Source organism: Argopecten irradians, chromosome 12 (genome assembly GCF_041381155.1).
Source record: "Argopecten irradians isolate NY chromosome 12, Ai_NY, whole genome shotgun sequence".
NCBI classification, from domain to species: domain Eukaryota; kingdom Metazoa; phylum Mollusca; class Bivalvia; order Pectinida; family Pectinidae; genus Argopecten; species Argopecten irradians.
This window is the reverse complement of record NC_091145.1, coordinates 20,660,807-20,676,394: the sequence shown is the minus strand read 5'-3', so window position 1 is coordinate 20,676,394 and position 15,588 is coordinate 20,660,807. Positions and strand designations below refer to the sequence as shown.

The 15,588-nt window shown below is 38.0% G+C and overlaps 1 protein-coding gene across 1 annotated transcript; it reads left to right on the top strand.

Annotated features, from left to right (window-relative positions):
• Positions 1-286: 286 nt before the first annotated feature.
• On the top strand, positions 287-14,856 carry LOC138336083 (dolichyl-diphosphooligosaccharide--protein glycosyltransferase subunit 1-like). Its single transcript, XM_069285378.1, has 10 exons — positions 287-621; positions 3,255-3,310; positions 3,748-4,060; positions 4,393-4,599; positions 5,023-5,215; positions 5,421-5,520; positions 6,857-6,995; positions 7,267-7,386; positions 7,893-8,138; positions 14,516-14,856. Exons 1-10 carry the CDS (start codon positions 373-375, stop codon positions 14,696-14,698), a joined length of 1,806 nt encoding a protein of 601 aa, XP_069141479.1. The 5' UTR covers positions 287-372; the 3' UTR covers positions 14,699-14,856.
• Positions 14,857-15,588: the final 732 nt, after the last annotated feature.

Genomic DNA, 15,588 nt, shown 5'->3' with positions numbered 1-15,588 from the left:
TGAAATAAAAATAGCGAAAAATTAAAGGATTCAAAATCAAAACATCGGAAATAAATTGCTAGCTTTGTGATAGGGGAAATTTCGATCTATATATATTGTTCCAATGTATTACTCAGAAATTTCTGTATTTCATTCATTTAGCTTTCATTATAGTAATAAATGATGATTTCAAATTCATTAAAAAATGTATCAATATGCTATTTTAATTCAAAAGATTTATTTGGCCGGTTATTTTAAAACACATACGGAATTAAATTATAGGGTATTTTTTTGTCAGTGTCACTTTGCCAACGACTTCCTGTTCCCCGGCGAAGCGAGAAGGAAGCCGGTAATCTGTATTTAGAAATCCAATATCATCGGGACTATTCCATCATGGATAAGATCGTATTGACAGTATTTATTGTCTCAGCGTTTGCATCTGTATGGTGCAAAGCTGGACAAGATTCTATTGACTCTGGTTTAGTCGTGAGTAAAGTCGATCGTAAAATAGATGCAGCAACTCATCTTGTCAAAGTGTCGGCGTCACTCACAATTGAAAATAATGGTAACTCGGCAGTAAAATCATTTCTATACGTCATCGACGACTCTATGAAGGACCATCTATCTTTCTTCGGAGCAACGGTATGTTATTTTGTAGTAAAAACATCATTTTCAACAGCAATTGTTTGCATCGTCTGCATTTCAAAACAACCAATCGTAGGCCGACACGTCTCGTCTTTTGACGGTCGAAGCTTTCGTTTTCCCTGTTACAATTTAGCTGTTTAATCGGATTATTTACTTTATTTTTAACGTTCTTGCACTATTTGAGGTAATAAATGGACACGTTTGACTATCTACAATAAAAATAAGTAACTAACATCGATTTTGTGATAATTTTTGGAATGTATCGGGGTTGTCTTCAACTGACTCATAGTTACAGAGTGACAGGAACCTCGTGGACTGTCAGAGTCAAGAGTCAAGAAGTTTAATTTAGAGTCGCATACATGGGGAACATAATAACATTAGCACTGTAGTGCTATTCTTGCGACAAACATATGTAAAATATCACAGTACAAACAGGTAAAATATATATAGACAGACAACAATTTACTATAGCAAGCATGCAATAGATACATGATATGGAAACAGCTATCACAGTTTAGCAGAAATAAAAAAAAATTAATTTAAAGGTAATAACTTAATAATTACACTTGTATATCACACAAATGTTACACAAAAAAGGTTAAGACACTGAAGTGTAATGTACATAAATGCTAATATAGCAAAGTGTAAAAATTTACAGGATATACACTAACATAGTGTGAATTAAAAGTAGATATTGAAGTCATAGGTAGAAAACAAAAGCTAAAAAAAAGATTTATAAAAGTAATGATCTTTGAAAAGGTTTGAAATATCACAGGTTATATGGTATAATTCCAAGTAGGTAGATTCCAAAGGGGAACAACTCGTCCTATATGGTGTGTACAGATGGTACAGGAGCAGATCTGTGTATCCCAGGTGTGAAGCAGTCTGCGAAACGAACTGTAGTTTTCAGCTTGCCGACATTCATTTGGCAGACTGTTCCACACCTGAGAAGCAGCGAAACGAAAAGATCTCTTACCATAAGTGGAGGTGTTTACCCTTGGAATCTTTACCAGGTTGTCCTGTCTAAGATTATAAAAAACTTCTTTCTTCTCAACAAGATTTTGTAAAATATGAGGAGAAATATCATTTAAAATTTTAAAAACTTCAGAGGCCATATCTTTCATACGCTTAACATGTAAAAAATCAAGTTTGTGCCTCCTTAAAATATCGAAGACTGGGAAAAACATAGTCATTGTCAATAAAACGAAGTGCTCTCTCCTGGACTTTTTCCATTTTCCTAGTATTAGTCAATGTACAAAAGTGCCAGGCAAGTGGACAATAGTTAAAATTTGAAAGTATGAAAGACTTAAAAATGGTAATTATTAGAATTAGTCAGAATTATTGAAGACAAGATCATAGATGTACCTTTTATTACAGGATCATGAATTCTGTGAATGTGTTTCGTCTACATGTAGGAGTCCTAGATGTCTTAACATTATATTAAAGCAAAATTAAATGCACTAATTATATATAAACAGGTAATTGATGACCTTGCTTTAGCCCGAGATACTCTGGCCCTGACACCAGACTTAGACATTATGACAGATAGATGTCTGGTTTAGGGCCAGAGCGCAGTAGTACTTGAAAATCTGGAATAAGCCGACACCGTTTGGTATCAGGCCATGCCAGGTACTCTCCGATTCAAACTACTTACAAAATATTACCACCGAGAATCGCCACTTACCTTGGTCTTTTCAACAAATGAATAATTTATCTACTCATAGCCACCCATTTCATCACGCATGCATGTTCTATTGTGTCAACACAGTAGTTTCTTTTCCGCAACTTTAAATTTCCCTCGTCATCGTCATCATTTTCTCGTAGTATGCAAATCATCTTTAATCTCGACGGATTGCTATATTTGGGTAGATATGATATTCTTTTGTTGTATAGACTAAGGTTAGTGGTGCTTCTCGGTGGTCAGTCTGAATCAGAGAGTACCTGGCCCGATACCAAACGGTGTCGGCTTATTCCAGGTTTTCGAGTACTACTGCACTCTGGCCCTAAACCAGACATTTATCTGTCATAATGTCTAAGTCTGGTCTCAGGGCCAGAGTATCTCGGGCTAATCTTGCTTATAGCAAAAGAGCCTGTTAAGCAAGATTTCTAGAAATAGTAGGTTATTTACTCGATTTACTGCTTATGAACTTTATGAAGAGACATTCCTCCAACTGCATTGGTTAATAATGCATGATAAAACTGCCTTAATGATGATAATGTTCCTTGCTGTGTTGGGGTTTTGCAAAAATATGTTGCGTTTTCTATTAAATCTTCAGAAATTAGTAAAATATTGAAGAACTTATGACCAGCTTTAGTCAATGTATTCAGAATTCTTCTAGAGCAAAAATTAGGAAAGTAACAGGTTTTTAGATGGGGGATTCTTTAGATCAACAAATTACCGTATTTGACCCAATAAGCACCCATGTCCCTATCAGTGCCCCTCACCCTTTTTGAGGCCTTGGCCAGGCATAAATAAAGACCAAAACTATAGATTTGTAATGATTTTGTCTTAGCCTTTTTCCATTTTTCCAAATTTTGAAACGCCCTGGCCGCTTATTGGGTCGAATACAGTATGGTTAATTAATCTTAATGATAATGACTTTTTCAATTTCATTTATCTTCCATTTCAGCTTTCTGACGATGATGAAAAATTGGTGGTCGCGCAAACGTCTGTTGCTGGCCATGCGTAAGTGAATTTGCAGAATGGTGACATGCTTTAATACTCTTAAAATTCATCTGTTTTTGTTTGGAGAAATGTTAAAGGGAGAAATAAAGAAGAAAGTAAATGAAGCTTTTTAAAGACTTAGAAAGGGCTTTTTTTGGCCATAGATTTACTCCCAAAATCACTGATGATACATAAATAATGATCCAGTATGAATTAATTAGTGAAATTTATCTTGTTTTGTGTAAATCTACACAAAAAGTCTCTAATTTCAACACTTTTAACAACACTTAATAAATATTGCTTCTATCAAATACAGAATGGCAGATAATTGAAAATTTATCCATAGGAGTTCTGTCTACGAACCTTGATAGTACTAAATCATAATCCGTCAAATTGAAAATTGAAGTGTTCCTATATATATCGTTGATGTTTTTTTACAATTCTTTATTCATTTGCAGTGACAAACAGTTTTGGAGAATCAACTTGCGTAGTGACCTCGGAGCTGGAAAAATGGTAAAAGTTGATGTTGATACAGTGTTTGCTCATGCACTGCGCCCATACCCCCTTGAAATCGCTCAGAGTGAGAAGCAGCAGGTGGTTTTGGAGGGAAATGTTTACTTCTATTCTCCATATGTAACCAAATCTCAGACCACTGTTGTGACTGTGGCATCCACTGCCATTGAATCCTACAGTAAATCGCCAAAGCCAGTTGCGGAGAGCGACAAAACCATCACCTATGGACCATACGAAAAACGTGAACCTTTCACACAGGTATTTAACTCATAAACTATTGAAGATTGAAATGAATGCTGATGTTGATGTAGATGAGTTGTAAAAATCTGCTTTGTGAAAGGCCACATGTAATGGAATATCAAATGTCATTTACTTCGATTCCAAAAGCTTGAAAATATGCATTATTAAAAACAAACAAAATGTAACCTAAATTTTTGGTCAAAGAAAGTAGTTCTATGAAAAGAATACATGAAGATCAAGGAAAGACTGAAAGCATAGCTGAATTCCATTTAAAAAGGAAGTAAAATTCTTATTAAGATTTTATCAGCATTTAATGTAGTAAATATTTCTAAACACCATTTATCTTGCAGTCTGAGTTGAAGGTGCACTTTGAGAGCAGTTCACCTTTCCTTGCTGTGACAAGCATGGAGCGTATCATTGAGGTGTCCCACTGGGGTAACATTGCTGTGGAGGAGCACATCGACATCCGTCATTCTGGGGCCAAGCTGAAGGGACCTTTCTCACGATATGATTACCAAAGAAGTCAGGATGGTGTTTCCTCTGTGAAATCATTCAAGGTACTTAAGCAGTTGTATATCTAAACAATAAAACCAGTTTAATTGAAAATTGCTCAACATCATGTATTTTAGCTTTACACCCAAAAATGTTTATGAAAACTATTCAGTGCTGAATGATATTGTCAAACAAGTGAACTGTATGAATGATTTGAAAAATTCAAATAAGTAAATAAAATAGTTAAAAAAATTTCAGACCACAATCTTCAGATGGCAGGCAGTTAAAATGGTCTGTCATTGGTAAACAATCCCTGTTACTCCTATGTCTCAAACAGGCCTGAAGTACTGAAAGGATCTCTCTCCAATTTCATAATTAGAAACTCCTTGGGACATAGTTTTGCCTGGAATTTCGTTTACATTTATTGGTCCTTAGCAGTAAAACTATAACACACTTTCATTGGTAAATATTATTCCAACTTTTTACAGACTGTATTACCTGCTGCTGCCAAAGATGTGTACTACAGAGATGAGATTGGCAACATTTCCACCAGTAATCTGAAGGAGCTTGATGATATGGTGGAGCTGGAACTCCGACCTCGTTTCCCTTTGTTTGGAGGATGGAAAACTCATTACTACATTGGATACAATGTACCAAGCTACCAGTATCTTTTCAATGAAGGTAGGTAATTTTACATGTCCCAAGATAATGGCTTATTGGAAAGTGACCTTAAATTGTACATTAGGTTCTATATTCATATCAGTACATTCGCTTATTATATTTCCTATTTAGTAAACACTTTATGAACCTTACATTGATACAGAAGAGCTTTAATATATATTTCAAGGTAAAATCTGTGATCAATATTGTTTTCTGATATTTACAGGTGACCAGTTTGCTCTGAAGATGCGCTTTGTTGACCATGTGTTTGACGATCTCCTGGTGGATCAGATAACTGTTAAAATTATCCTTCCTGAGGGTTCAAAGTATGTTCAACAAAGTATGGATTGATTCAATAATAATATCCACACCTTGTCACAGTTACTGATTTATCTTAATTGGATTAGTTTATAGGGGGAGAATTTAGAAAGGTTTTTGAGATAGTTATCATATGGACACAATTTTTAGTAGTGTTGGACCGATTCTCGATTTTAATCGATGATCGATCGATTATGATTTTTCCAAAGACTATTGATTATAAAAGGTAATAATCGGTTACTAAAATGGGAGATAACTCATGCTTATCTTATACTGTTCTGAACCTTTATTATGTTATATAACAGTGCAAAATCACATATCAAAATATTTTAAACATCATAGATACTCAAGAATTTGAATTAAAAAAAAATACTTCTTCATGACTGTTGGTTCAGTGGATATCTTTCTAAAATTCTTCAGAAAAATTAAAAGGTGAAATATATAAATATAGTAGAGCTTTCTATAAATAATATCCGATTATAAAATCGATAATTAGTAAATTGTCCTAAACCGATGATCGATTACCATTTTACAACCGATTCCCAACACTAATTTTTAGCTCACCTGGCCCAAATGGCCAGTAAGCTTCTGTAATGGCGCGGCGTCCGTCCGTCCGTCAACATTTCCTTTAAATCGCTACTAGTTACAGAGTTCTGCATGGATTGTAACCAAATTTGGCCACAAACATCCTTGGGGAAGGGGAACAGAACTTGTATAAATTTTGGCTCTGACCCCACGGGGGCAGGAGGGGCGGGGCCCAATAGGGGAAATAGAGGTAAATCAACATTTCCTTTAAATCGCTACTAGTTGCAGAGTTCTGCATGGATTGTAACCAGATTTGGCCACAAACATCCTTGGGGAAGGGGAACAGAACTTGTATAAATTTTGGCTCTGACCCCCCGGGGGCAGGAGGGGCGGGGCCCAATAGGGGAAATAGAGGTAAATCCTATAAATCGCTACTTGTCCTAGATTTCTGAATGGATTGAAACCAAATTTGGCCACAAACATCCTTGGGGGAAGGGGAACAGACCTTGTATAAATTTTGACTCTGACCCCCCTCGGGGGCAGGATGGGTGGGGCCCAATAGAGGAATTAGAGGTAAATATTCGAATTCCTTCAGAAAAGAAACAATGAACCTGTATTTAGATCATTACTTGGCATTACAAACCAGGTAAGCGATACAGGCCCTCTGGGCCTCTTGTTTTATATCCTGCATAATCCAGATTACAAATTTTAAAAATCTACTAAATCTTTTTCCATGTAAAGTGTTCATGACTCCAAAACTATTCAAGCTTTTCATGAAAGAGATAAAAATGAATAACTTTTCTTCTTAAATTCCTACAGGAACATGATGTTGAGCACCCCATATGATGTTGTAAGGGGAGATAATCAGCTTCACTACACTTACCTGGACACCATGGGACGACCTGTGATTGTAGCTTACAAGAGTAACCTTGTAGAGCAGCACATCCAAGACTTTGAGGTAAATGTTATGCTATATAAAACTTACATGTTTAAAAAAATCTTGCATTGGAGAAAGTGTTTACATTGAAAGCCGGAAGTTTCATACATTTCCTTGAAATTTTCATTGATTTATCCTGAACCCAATAGCTAATCAAGGCTATAACTTATGGGTTCTACTTTTAATAATTTGCAAATGGTACCTGAAATTGGGAAAAAGTTCATATAAATGCTTTATTAATAAAATAATTGAATTATGGCTTAAAATCATGTTTCTTTTTCGTTTCTTGTAGCTGAGGTACACTTTCAAGAGAATCATGCTGCTTCAGGAGCCTCTGCTAGTTGTTGGAGCTTTCTATCTCTTGTTCCTCGTTGTTATCATTTATGTCAGACTGGACTTCTCCATTACAAAGGTGAGTTTGATACATATAAGTTATTCGCATAATTTCTTTCTATCCAAATTATGTCCTTTAAATGTTAGTTGACAAAACTAAGAGAAAAAATATAGACCCTGTGAATTTTCCATGAAGATCAATTATTTCATCTTTTATTATCAATATGTTCTGATTTTCATTATCAATATGTACTGATTTTAAGTATTTATAAATTTTATGTATGGAAATTTATAATTTCAAATCGAGTTCTTTTCAAGTCTTGAATTTGAAATTCACTTTGTTTGACATGTTACACTAAAATGTGACAGTGGAGAGCTATAGCTCATGACTAGTTCAAAAACTACTCCACTCTAGGATTCTACATTTTGTTCAGCCAAGGGTATATCTTAATGGATTAATTTGAGAAATTAAATGAGTACAGTCCTTAACTATGCAGCATGGATGGAAGATATTATTCTTAAATTCTTGTTTATACTTGTGACAATCTCATTGATGATATTAAATATGTAAAATTACATTTGCAGGATGAAGCCAAGGAGAGTAAGATGCGAGTGGCTAGCCTGGTGGAGGATGTGCAGAGTGCTCAGGACAAAAGAAGTGCTCTCTATCAGAGCTATGATGATGCTGTCAACAAGTACAAAAGTACTAAGGAAGCCTCCAACTTTGCTAGCAGCAGAAAGAAAATAGACGGAGACTACCGTCAGCTGACCCAGCAGATACAAGTGTTGCAGACTCAACTCAAGACTGAAGGATCAGATCTAGCTGATAAGGTAAGTCAGATTCTTTAAGATTGGTGGAGAAAATTAGAGAACTTTTAGAGAAACATAATCAAGTTTAATACTGATTCTTTGATTGGTGGAGAAAATTTAAAGAAGAGACAAACATTCAAGTAACTGATACTTTTCATATGACTACATGAACAAAGTGATGTGATAAACTGTCTTGTTCTTGGATGGTCATAGCTGTTTGTTTGTTTGTTTGTTTGAGTTTTACGGCCCATCGACAACTAAGGTCATTTAGGGCCAAACTACAAGTCAGGCATTAATATCAGGATAGAAGGTCAGGGTAAGAAAAGGCAAGTAAAGATTAAAACACAGATTGTAAACGTTTATTTGATAAAAAAGGTTTGCATGGGATAAAAGTTTCGGCTAAAACACACGAGAAAACTCATGCAAAAAGTTGATGAAACGATGAAATGTTGAGTTGATACGATGATATGATAAGAAAAACGTTCATATTTTATCTAAAATACCGATTTCTTTGAGATAATTAAAAATACGATTATGTCTCACGGCATGAAACAAAGTGTACATGTCGGAGACATCGTAGTGCTTATCTCGTATGTGCTTAAAATCAATACAGTGCACTAAAATATGCTCCACTGTGAGAGGAGAATCACATGCATGGCATGTGGGAGGATCCTCCCCTCTCAATAGATAGGAATGTGTAAAATATGTGTGTCCAGTTCGGAGCCGAGAGAGAACAACTTCCTCTCTGCGGTCTCTCCGACTGGACAGTTTAGGATTAAGTGTATGTTGAATTTTAAACAGTTTATTGTTTGTTTCGGTAGACCACCTTTGTTGCCAATGGTGTTTGATGGCTGACTGAATTGAAGGTTTGATGTCGGTGTATGGTAGTTTCAAATCTGTTTGTGCTAGGCGAAGAGCAGTCTTAGCTGCTTTATCAGCCTGTTCATTCCCCTTTATACCCACATGACTGGGAATCCAGAGATAAGTAATTTGAGTTTTAGAAGATAATCGAAATGTTCGGATTAAAAGATTTTGGATTAGAGTATTTCTAGGGCATCTTGATTTCAAAGCCTGAAGAACCGAAAGAGAGTCTGAACAGATGATTGCCTTTTCAATGCGGTGTTCTTCGATGTGGTCAAGAGCCAGACCGATAGCACAAGCTTCCGCAGAGAAAATGGAGGCAACATCTGGAAGTCGGATAGAGGAACAGTGATTAGATGTACAGCATGCTGCCGCAACTTTATCACCATCTTTTGAGCCGTCAGTGTAGATCTTAACATGATCAGGGAAAGCTCTGATGCACTCCCGAAAGGAGGATTTATGTTCTTCGGGTAATGCACTGGACTTTGCCCTCTCATGCAAAGATAAATTGATATCAGGTGTTTGAATGAGCCATGGTGGTACATCCGATATGGTGTACTCGTCAATGGTGTCGAAATTTATATTTAGTTCCTGCAAAAACTTTGAAATTCTGATGCCAAATGTTGGTATGAGCTTTTGATTTTGTCTGAATATGTCCTGGTGTTGTGGATTAAATACAAGATCGAATGCGGGGTTTTTGGGATTGGATTTCAGTTGAGCAGCATACTGTAAGGATAATTTCTTTCGTCGATCGTCTAGAGATGGCTCATTAGCTTCCACATGGAGACTCTTCACAGGTGTTGTTCGAAAAGCTCCAAGTGCCAGACGCAGTCCCTGATTCTGGATAGGGTCAAGCATCTGTAGATAGGAGCTGCGAGCCGATCCATAGACAATCGAGCCGTAGTCAAGTTTTGATCTAATAAGTGCCCGGTAGATACGCAGAAGCATTTCACGGTCTGCACCCCAATCAGAATGGGACAGAACACGTAGAATGTTCAGCGCCTTCGAGCACTTATCCTTCAGGTGTTTTATGTGTGGAACAAAGGACAGTTTCGAATCAAATATTAATCCAAGAAATTTAGTTTGTTCAACTACTGGAATTTTAATTCCATTGAGTGTGAGGTCTGGATCGTTGTGTGGTTTTCGTTTTTGACAGAAATGCATGCAGACAGTTTTTGATCTTGAAAATCTAAAGCCATTTTCGTCAGCCCAATTTTGTAATTTGCCTAAACATTGTTGTAGTTGTCGTTCTATAGTGTGCATGTTTTTTGATCTGTAACAGATCAAGAAATCATCCACAAATAGAGACCCTTCTGTAGATTGACCAAGACATTTGGTTATGCTGTTAATTTTTAATCCAAAAAGTGTGACAGACAGGATACCACCCTGAGGGACACCCATCTCCTGTGTTTCTGTTTCTGAATAAGTTGAACCCGTTCGAACTTTGAAATGCCTGTCAGATATAAAATTTGAAATAAACTTTGGCAAATTACCACGTATACCGATATCATGGAGATCGTTCATGATTCCATATTGCCAAGTTGTGTCGTATGCCTTTTCAAGGTCAAAGAATACGGCCACAAGATGTTCTTTCTTGGCAAATGCTTCTCGTATAAATGTTTCTAGTCTAACTAAGTGGTCTACCGTTCCCCTGCGGTTTCTAAAGCCGCTTTGCAAAGGACTTAAAATATTGTTTGATTCCAGGAACCAAACTAATCTAGTATTTATCATACGTTCTAGAGTTTTACAAATACAACTCGTCAATGAAATAGGACGATAGTTATTGGCATCAGTAGCATCTTTCCCGGGCTTCGGAAGGGGTATAATAGTAGATTCCTTCCAAGACTCGGGAATTTTGCCAGAAGAGTAAACTTGATTAAATATAGTTAAAAGACATTTTAGTGAAGAGTCTGGTAATTGTTTTAAAAACATATATGGAATTTCGTCTGGTCCAGCTGCCGAGTCCTTTGATTTCTCAAGGGACTCGAGCAATTCTGGTATCTCGAAAGGCCTATTGTAACTTTCACTATTGGAGGATTTAAAATTAAGACGTCTCTTTTCCTTTTCTTTTTTAAATTTTTGAAATTTTTTGGAATGATTTTTGACGGATGAATTTTTAGCAAAATTTTTGGCAAAGGCGTCAGCTATTTCGGATTTTGAAGAAAATATTTTATTTTTGTTAATGAGGTGGGAGGATGGTGATGCTTTTCTTTTCCCACTGATTTTACCAATCATTTCCCAAACCTTCTTCGAAGATGTATTGGAATTAATTTTTGAGACGTACTCTTTCCAAGTACTTTTCTTGTCGGATTTGATAGACCTTCGAGCTTTTGCTCTCCAAATTTTAAAATTGTTATAGTTTGAGACGGTTGGCGAAGCCAAGTACCGCCTCAGAGCGGAATTTCTACCAGATCTATTCATAAATGAATCATTTGAGAGACGAAACTTTGTAGGTTTTGGCACGGATTTTGGTATGGTTTTTGTAGCAATAGAAGTGAGCGCTTCTGTGAAAATTTTAATGGGGTCATCGAGGTTCAAAAAATTATCCTCGATGAGCTCCTCTGCGCACAAATGTTTAAATTGAACCCAGTCCGCCTTATGTAGATTCCAACGAGGAATAGGCTCCTCAAGTTTTGGTGACCCTATGTTTTTAAGTATAATTGGAAAGTGATCGCTCCCACAAAGATCATCGTTGACCATCCAATCATAATCCAGAAGAATTGATGGATGGCACAACGATAGATCAATGTGGGTAAGCGAGCCAGAGGCAGGGTGTAAATATGTTGGGGCATTGGTGTTATAAAGACATAAGCTGTTTTTATCAATAAACTCTTCGATACGTCTACCTCTATCATCAGTACCTGGGGAGCCCCAGAGGCTATTATGACCGTTAAAGTCACCCATGATAATATATGGCACTGGTAGTTGTGATACGATGTTACTCAGTTCATCACAACTAAATGGAGTATTTGGAGGTAAATATATAGAACAGATTGTTATTTTTCGGTGAAGAGTTGCACTTACGGCAACAGCTTGTAGGGTGGTATTGAGCTGGATGTGTCTGTGGGGGACGTTTTTATGCACCGCCACCGCCACACCACCTGATGCCCGGCCGCCTGTTGTTGGAGTTTTGGTGTATAGTGTAAATTGTCTGAGATTGATGGTGTCTTTCAGCATTATTTCTTGAAGGCAGAATATGGATGGGTTTTTTGTTTGTATAAGATGTTTTAATTCTTCTATGTTCGCTTTAAATCCGCGTATGTTCCATTGTATGATAGTGTTTGTCTCTATGTTGGTCCCTGAGGATAGTTTGTCGGACCGACAGGACTACTTGAAGTAGGTTGTTTGGTGGCGATAAATGTGTTGTCACCAAACTCGCTGTCGTCCGATAGAACATCATAGATGTTCCGTCCAAGGATAGGGTCATCTGATCCCTTACTGGGTTTGTTGTTTAGTGCAGGGAGCCTCGCCAGCTTTACCTTGGTGGTTTTTGTCTGGCGTTGCTCCTGCGGTGGTGTATTTGCTGGTCGCTTGGCTTTCTCAGGGAGTTTTTTTACGTCAATAGACGGTGAAGATATAGCACGTCTATGACGAGCGGCGGTAACTTTTTTTCTAATGTTCGGTGTTTGGTGTTGTGTAAGTCCTGGAGACGCCGGTGGGATTGGCGTTTTAGCTCCAGGTGGTTTTTGTTGTGGTCTTTGTTGTGGTTTGTGTTGTGGCTTAGATGGACCAGACTTGAACCTGTTCGGGTCCCCCATGATTATTTTGCAGGTCTTAGCATCAGCCATATCTGGGACATCATTGTCCCAGTTAGGCTTGTCAACCAAGGCCTGGACCGACGCATGTTTGACGGTGACACTGTCAACAGGCGTCTTTGCGCGGGTGATCTGAGCATAGGTTGCCACATTCAGGTCTGAACGCTCGACTATCCTCCTAGCCTCGGGGAAAGAGACACCTTGGGTATATTTGACCCGTAATATCTCCCTCTCCCGAGTCCAGGCAGGACAGGTGCGAGCAGACGCAGCATGGTCACCCCCGCAATTGACGCAGTGACGGTTGACAATGTCACATTCGTCTTTTTCATCGTGACCTTCACGGCCACAGTACTGACATACCATTTTCCGTCTACAATTGTTCTCATGATGGCCGTACCTCTGGCAGTTACGGCACCTCAATGGATTGGGAATGTAGACGGTAACAGCATAACGCTGGTAACCAACAGTTACGCTCTGCGGTAACGTTGGTGTTGCGAACGTCAATATGAAAGTGTGTGTTGGGACCAAGTTCCCACTCTTTCTGGTCATGATTCTCTTCACGTACGTGACCGGAATGCACTCCTCTTGGAAGTATGACAGTATGTCGGCCTCATTGTCATTGCGCAAGGCTGGGCACCTGATTACCCCCTTGCTGCAATTTAATGATGAGTGTGGTTTTACACACACAGTGAGGCCGGCAAAACTGGTGGTTCCAAGGAGGTTCTCCGCTTGTTGCTTGCGGAAAACCTCTATTAGGAGATCACCCGATCCCAAAGGCTTAACAGATTTGACATCGCCGGCAATGCCTTTGATGCCCTTTCGCAATATTAAGGGTGATAAACCTGCAGTGGTCTTGCCGCTCTGTGTAGAGGACATGACCAGAAACTGTGGGAATGTGTTTGTACCGCTTTTTGTTTGTTGATTTGTGGTTGATTCCTTTTGGGGAGATTTTGGATGTAGTTCATTTTGTTTGTTTTGGGAAGCCATCTTTAAGAGTTTATACTATTCGCTAGCTGTGCCCCCACCCACCTCGGAGCCCAACAGGGGGACACTCATGATGACATGGATATCCAGTGTCAAAGTGCCAGGGTTACACAGATAGTATACTCGGAAGGATATTTCGAACGAACATAATTCAAATCAAGCTTGCGACAGCACGCTCGCAAGATTGTACACCCACAAGCTCGATCAGAATCAGGACAATCCAAATTAAACTCACGATTGACCCTAAGCCACCGCCTTCTTGGAAATCTACGAACCAAGGGCTCGGCATGACCAGCCGATTGATAATACAGGGCCCATATTACCTCTCGTCTAACCGGAGTCTGAAGCCAAAGTAGTGTGTAGCAGTAAAAAAAGGAAGAAAAAAGAGCAAAACCTATTCAACCACCAGGACCTTCTTCCCCCGGATACGAGATGCAACCCACGGCAAACAGGTTGGCTCAAATTGGAGCTACTGTGAAAGCCTTCAGCTACACTGATATCACGCGGACGCACATCACACCCCCAAAAGTGGTGTGCATCCGCAAGAGACCAGTGCACCCAGTCTCGGGACGTGGACCCAGCTTTCATGGAGACCACATATTTGACCAAACTTACAAATTGATAACAAAGCATTTGTGAATAACTTCATACTGATAGTACAGTTTCCTAGATGTATTCTAGCCTTAAGTGTAATATAAATTTCTGTAAAATTAGTGATCTACTTTATTTAGGAGAGAGAAAAAAAATCAAATTCAAAATATTTTGATATTGAATGGAAAATTTTTTGTTCCCTTGCAGGTTGCCGAGCTTCAAAGGCTTGACGGACAATACAAGGACCAGATCCAGCAGGCTATAAACGCTGCTGAAAAACTGGTGCAGGGCAAGATGAATAAGCAAGTCTACATAGATTCTGAAAAAACTAACACCACTAAACGCGAGGATCTCTATAATAAAATGGAAAGTCTAAGAAATGGGCTATAAACTAATAGTCTAATCTTTAACTTGCTAATCATTTCCAATATTAGCATTTGTAATAATACACTGAAAGTGTCGTAGAATAAATATTTAAATGTTTGATGTGTATCTTCATCCAATCTCAACTTGTACATTGTTTGCTGAAATAAAACACTGTATTTTTAGTCCATCTTGTGCATTTTTCAGTCTGATAGGGAAGAGACTAATCATTAAACAGTATAACATGAAATTTTCATGTGTACTGTCCTTTGTGGTATAAAGATTAATATTAATTTGTGGGTTGAAATGTGTATGATTAATTGATGGAGAAAAAATAAGAATATATATTGTATAATGCCTTTTAAAGGCACTATACAGGGGTTTCATTATATTTCAGGAGAGTTGCTATTTCAGGGGTAACTTTTCTATACTATCTGCATGCTATCTAATGTAATTTAGCCCAAACGAAGCTGTACCACAGCCAGGTTCAACCAGCAAAAAGTACCAGGTACCGTCTGATATTGAAACCCCTGGGTACACAATGAAAACAACAAACAGTTCTCTACAAGATGAAAATTTCATGTTATAGAGTTCACCCTTACCGAGGTTGTCGTGAATGTTTTATCCAAAGAGTATGATCTTTGTATTGTGTTTATAGTAGGATGTACCCTATTTGTCCCCGGTTCATTTGGTGTTCACTTGGCTATTGCAGACCATAATTGAATATTTAATACCTGTGAGTAAAGCTAGTCATCACCATGCAACATCTTAAGCTAAATATGATGAGATGTCTGGAAAAGCAAAGTATTCTACCTGGTATTAGTTTTTTTGGCTGCTGCACAATACATTCACTTATTTGATGGTTTAGCACCGAACAGCACATCCTATGCTTACCTTGTGTGCTTCTAGGTTGTTCA